A 6,050-nucleotide genomic window follows, 5' to 3' on the forward strand; every position below is an offset into this window, starting at 1 on the left:
ATTGATAGGAACCGTACTGCATTTTTCCTTCAAGGTATTAATTTAAAAAGCAAGAAGGTCAAGACTTAATCAAAGTAATGCAAATATTTCTTGTCTGAATTGCTTGACATAAAACAAAACAGTTTTAAAGTCTTTATGTCTCTCAGCAATGCATGCAAATTGCACTGACTAAATAATAGAGAGATGGATTAATTAAAGTGCCTTCTCAAAGTAGCATAAATAATGTGAATGATGATTAGATATTGATGAATTTGTTTCAGATTCTATGTCTTTTATATGGAAGATATCTTTGGACAATAGGGCACCCCATATGTCTCAATCTAGGCTACATAGGCTGATAACTATTATTTCCTTTGTTGTTGGCTTTTGTTTTCTTTTTTTTTTTTTTTTAACGTAGTCTCGCTCTGTTGCTCAGGCTGGAGTGCAGGGGCAGCATCTCGGCTCAGTGCAATGTCTGCCTCCCGAGTTCAAGTGATTCTCCTGCCTCAGCCTCCCAAGTAGCTGGGATTACAGATGCACACCACTATGCCAGGCTAATTTTATATTTTTAGTAGAGACAGGGTTTTGCCATATTGGCCAGGCTGGTCTTGAACTCCTGACCTCAGGTGATCCACCAGCCTTGGCCTCCCAAAGTGTTGGGATTACAGACATAAGCCACTGTGCCTGGCTACTGATAACTATTTCTTACTCTGGAGAGTGGGGAAGAATGTAAGGGTAAGGGAAACTCATTTATTAATTATTATATGTATTGGATGCAGCAATTCACATTTGTTAAATTATTTTCTCTCCAGAGTCACCCCATAAGGTAGATATTAGAAAGGAAAAAGCTAAGACAGAGAAAGATTTAGTGAAACGCCCAAAGTCATACAATCAGATTTCCAAGCCAAGACCTTCCTCTTTTGTCTACCTCCGTCACCACTATCCAGGTAGCCTAACTGCTAACATGTACACTTATAGAAGATGGGGCCCCAGGTAGAGCTAATCTGCTCTTTTGTGGATTCTTTTGATTCTCCCAAGGGCAAACCTCCAGCTATCAGGGGAGACAGAAGGAGGATGGTTCATGGTGGTTAGGAATATGGGGCTCAAATTCATTCTCTGCTGGGCCCAGGTGTCCCAAGAGTAAAGTAGAGAAAATGAAAAAGACCTGCGATTTTCTTAATTTCAGAGGCGACAAATAAGCAGATTACGATGAGGTGACATGAGAGACACAGTCCCTGGAGACCAACTAACGAGAAATATATTTTACTTAAGTTAGGATGCTTATTTGAGAGTCAACTCTGGAGACTCCACAACTGAAATTAACTGCAATTGATATGACAGCTGCACTGCTTGATACACTCTGTATACTGAAATGTATTTTACTGTGATATAAAAAATTGTGATATTATCTTTAAAGAAAAGTAAAGGAACAAAAGACTCAATCTCTGCTGAATGCAGAGTAACATCACAAGGAAGGGGTAAACAGTTTCAGTTGTCCTACTTCTTTTACAGGTGTTCTACAGAATCTGTTCCAGCTATATCTCCTGCTTACCCTAGGAGAATTAGCGTGAATGCTTGCTCTAAGAAGAAAGATTTCTCTCTCTCTCTCTCTCTTTTTTTTTTTTCTGCTTTCTTTTCAGTGAATTTAAGCATTGGACAGGAGCAAGCAAAGGGATCAAGTAGAAATCAGTTATTAAAGGTAAGACAAGAGATATAAAGGTTTCTGTCTATTTAACTTACTATCCTGAAGAAAAATTCACAATCCTGTTAATTTCCTCAATCGCTTATCAACACAAAGTTCCAAGAGCATTGAGTCGCTAAGAAAAGAATGTTAAATAAATGTTGTATGTGTTATTTTATTGCAAAATATATAGCCATTAGGAAAAATATAAGCAGCAATAAATAATATTATTTTAAAGCTCTTTTAAATAAAAGAAATATATCATGAAACTTTAGTATTATTTTTAGAAACTCTCAGAAATTGAGAGCCCAGATCTCTGGCTAAGGAATCTCTGGGCTAAAGAATTGACTGAAAAATCTCAGCAGAGCCTGGGGAAATCCTGCACTGAAGCAGGAAAAATATTTATCAGAATAGAGGGGGAGACAGAAGCGTGTTATTTATACCATCAGATGGAAAACAAATAATATTTTCCTATCTTGCTGATTAATATATGTGAATCCTAAGAAAGACAATTTTCATCAACTGTAATTATATTTTCTCTTTAGGATATACAACATTTTTATTTAACCAAATGTATTTTAAAGTATTAATAAATCTCTGAGAATCACAATATCAAACTCTTTGTCTATCAGTGCTCATATCTGTTATTGACAGAGCTTTTCTAAACGACCTCAAATGTTAAGAGAATGAAAGGTACATTGGCTAGACATACATTTAGACGTTGTTAGGCTAACTTTGAGAGCCCCGAGAGACTTTGGGTAAGTTAACCTTTCATACCTTACATTTCCTATCTACAAAAAGGGGATGATAAATGCCTTTTACATAGAATTTAAATAAACAATCAAAACAGTTAATAAACTGCTTGTAGAGCATAAGAAATCATCAACAGATTTTCACACATGTCAATACTTATATTTTACTCATCATTACTTAATGTCGTATGCTTAGCACATCTAAGACATTTTATTCTGTGCAATATTTCTGTTAATGCTCTCAGAGAAACTTTCTGTTTGAGAAGGACAGAAGAAAGATCTGTTCCTTTTTTTTGTTTGTTTTTCATTTCTTCTAAAGATGCTGTTCTTTGAAGTTCAAACAGCAAGTTTACTTCAAGAAAGAGGACCTAGGCGGTGTATCTATCCCAGTGAAATACAGATGGAGGCAATGTGGTGCTGAAGAACAGCAAATAATTTAGCATCAAGAGACCTATGTTCTAGCTCAGGATTTACCACTGATTGGCTCAGAAACCCCCACACTTTGCTGGTCTCATCTAACAAAAGACGATATTATGTATACTCGGGATATTACCTGATAATTTATTTCACTGATTTGTGGTAAGGCTTATATAAGATAGTGGGTGCAATGACACTTTTTGAAATTGTTATGGAATTCTTTCAAAATGTCAATTTTAATTATTGATCAGGGTATTGATCCTCTATCTCAATGACAATTAGGTGGAGCCCAGCATAAATAGGTGCTTCTGTTTATGGCACTGTCTGTGATAATAGAACCAGTTCCTTCCCGCTCTTTCCCTCACTGTTTTCAGAAACTTCTTTATCTTCAATGCTAAGCAAGGGTACTGGGTCACTTTGACCCCATGTTTTTCATTTAGGCAGTATCAAATAACCTCTTTCTGTGAGTAGTAAAAGATTTACCTCTGTCTTACCTTCTGAGATAGATTTTAACAATTAGGCCGGTAAAGTTTAAACTTTTGCTCAATAATCTGAGATCATGGAAGGGGTGGGGATTTGAGTTAAAGTGGAGAATAATTCCACTGGTGGCATTTAAACTTTGATTTGGAAGATCTAGGCATCTATTCTGAATTTTCTTTTTTCTTTCTTTTACTTGTCATGTCCTGTATTTGTCTTCATTACACCTTGCAAAGGGTGACTCTTATCTCCATTTTGATTACTTGGTATTAAATTATTCCCCTGATTCAGTATGGTGGCTGAAAAATTGCATGTGCTACTTCTGATGTTTTGTGGTTCTCTTGAGAACTTGTGACTCTGAGTATTAGAGATTTTCACTGCCTTGGCTACTTCTGTCATTTTTTTTCAGGGATGCCTACTCATTCTTATAATCGGATTCTCTACATATTGGAGTGAATTATGGAAAATTACTAGTTAACTGACCGTCTTCTGTTCTCTGTAGATGTTTATCCTGGGAAATCAGAGGGGGGTTCGAACTGTACTGGCTGTGTGGGAATATTCTCTATTTGTTTTCTTCTTTGGCCAGACATTTTTAAAGTTCTTCCTGTATCCTAAGAGTTATTTTTATCCTTCCTTCCTTCCTTCCCTCCTTCCGTCTCTTCTTTTCTTTTCTTTCTTCCTTGCTTCCTTTTTCTTTCTTTTTTTCTTTCTTTCTCTTTCCTTCTTTCTTTCTCTCCTTCTTTCTTTCTCTTCCTCTCTTTCTTTCTTTCTCTCTCTCTCTCTCTTTCTTTTTCTTTTTCTTTTTTTTGACACGGTCTCATTCTATTGCACAGGCTGGAGTGGTGTAGTGGCACAAACCCAGCTCACTGCAGTCTCGAACTCCCAGGGTCAAGCAATCCTCCCACCTCAGCCTCCTGAGTAGCTGAGACCACAAGCATGAGCCACCACCCACAGCTATTTAAAAAAAATTTTTTTGTAGAGATGAGATTTTGCCACATTGCTCAGGCTGGTCTTGAACTTCTGAGCTCAAGTGATCAGCCTTGCTTTTGTCTCTCAAAGTGCTGAGATTACAGGTGTGAGCCACCATGCCCAGCCCAACTATTTTTCTTGTCTGGCACTATTGATTAATTTTGTTAACTTTCAAGATTTTTCTTCATTCTATTAGTACTGAGGAGGAATTGTCAGTGGCCTGAATTCATTCTATTATCCTTCTCCAGTAGTTCTGTCTGGAGGGTATGTCAATATATAAATTAATATATTTATCACAAGTAATTATGGCAATAACATCTTAAGTTATTTTAATTATTCAATAAATAGTTAAATCTAGGAATGACTGTAGTTAATAGATACTAAACCACTCGCTTCAGTCATTTGTTAGTAGGCAGCACACCTAGTACTAAGCTACAAGTCTTTTGATTTGACATCAAATCCAACATACCTTTTACTATGCTTTTCACTTTTTGCTTTTCTGTTGGAATTTATGTTTCACTAAAAATATATTATAGCTCCATCATGTATTCATCTGACTAAATTCCACTTTGGATCTTCTTTCTTATTGCAGCTCAAAGGATGAGACTTATGAAAGAGGTTCCAGGCAGAAATCAAACAGAAGTGACCGAATTTCTCCTCTTAGGACTTTCTGACAATCCAGATCTACAAGGGGTCCTCTTTGCATTATTTCTGTTAATCTATATGGCAACCACGGTGGGCAATTTGGGGATGATTGTATGGATTAAGACTGATCTCTGTCTCCACACTCCCATGTACTTCTTTCTCAGTAGCCTCTCTTTTGTGGATGCCTCTTACTCGTCTTCCGTCACTCCCAAGATGCTGGTGACCCTCATGGCTGAGAATAAGGCCGTTTCTTTTCATGAATGTGCTGCCCAGTTCTACTTCTTTGGCTCGTTCCTGGGGACTGAGTGCTTCCTGTTGGCGATGATGGCATACGACCGCTACGCAGCCATCTGGAATCCCCTGCTCTACCCAGTACTCGTGTCTGGCAGAATTTGCTTTTGGCTAACAGCTACCTCCTTCCTAGCAGGTTTTGGAAATGCAGCCATACACACAGGGATGACCTTTAGATTGTCCTTTTGTGGCTCTAATAGGATCAACCATTTCTACTGTGATACCCCACCGCTGCTCAAACTCTCTTGCTCTGATACCCATGTCAATGGCATTATGATCATGGCTTTCTCAAGTTTTAATGTCATCTGCTGTGTTATGATTGTCCTCATTTCCTACCTGTGTATCTTCATTGCCATCTTGAAGATGCCTTCGTTAGAGGGCAGGCACAAAGCCTTCTCCACCTGTGCCTCTCACCTCATGGCTGTCACCATATTCTTTGGAACAATCCTCTTCATGTACTTGCGCCCTACATCTAGCTACTCAATGGAGCAGGACAAGGTTGTCTCTGTCTTTTATACAGTAATAATCCCTATGCTAAATCCCCTCATCTATAGTTTAAAAAATAAGGATGTAAAAAACGCCCTAAAGAAGATCTTACAGAAACACATCTTGTAAAGCCATGTCACGCATCATTTGTTATGAAGAAGAAAACACATTTTCATGTTAATTGTATTCTCTGATTGTTTAAGCTGTTTCTGTGTTAAAGTAGATAATTTAAGATGAAGTATACTTTTTAATACCCTAGTATCATATATATATATATACACACACACAGAGAGACTCCATCTCAAAAATAAATAAATAAATAAATAAGTAAAATATTCGTTAGAGACCACAAA

At 37.4% G+C, this 6,050-nt stretch overlaps 1 protein-coding gene across 1 annotated transcript; it reads left to right on the plus strand.

The window, feature by feature from the left end:
- The first annotated feature begins 4,851 nt into the window (after nt 1-4,851).
- Nucleotides 4,852-5,843, plus strand: LOC112607166 (olfactory receptor 5AP2). Its single transcript, XM_025358271.1, has one exon. It carries the CDS (start codon nt 4,876-4,878, stop codon nt 5,824-5,826), a length of 951 nt encoding a protein of 316 aa, XP_025214056.1. The 5' UTR covers nt 4,852-4,875; the 3' UTR covers nt 5,827-5,843.
- The last annotated feature ends 207 nt before the right edge of the window (nt 5,844-6,050 follow it).

This window comes from Theropithecus gelada, chromosome 14, assembly GCF_003255815.1.
Source record: "Theropithecus gelada isolate Dixy chromosome 14, Tgel_1.0, whole genome shotgun sequence".
In the NCBI taxonomy this organism is placed as follows: domain Eukaryota; kingdom Metazoa; phylum Chordata; class Mammalia; order Primates; family Cercopithecidae; genus Theropithecus; species Theropithecus gelada.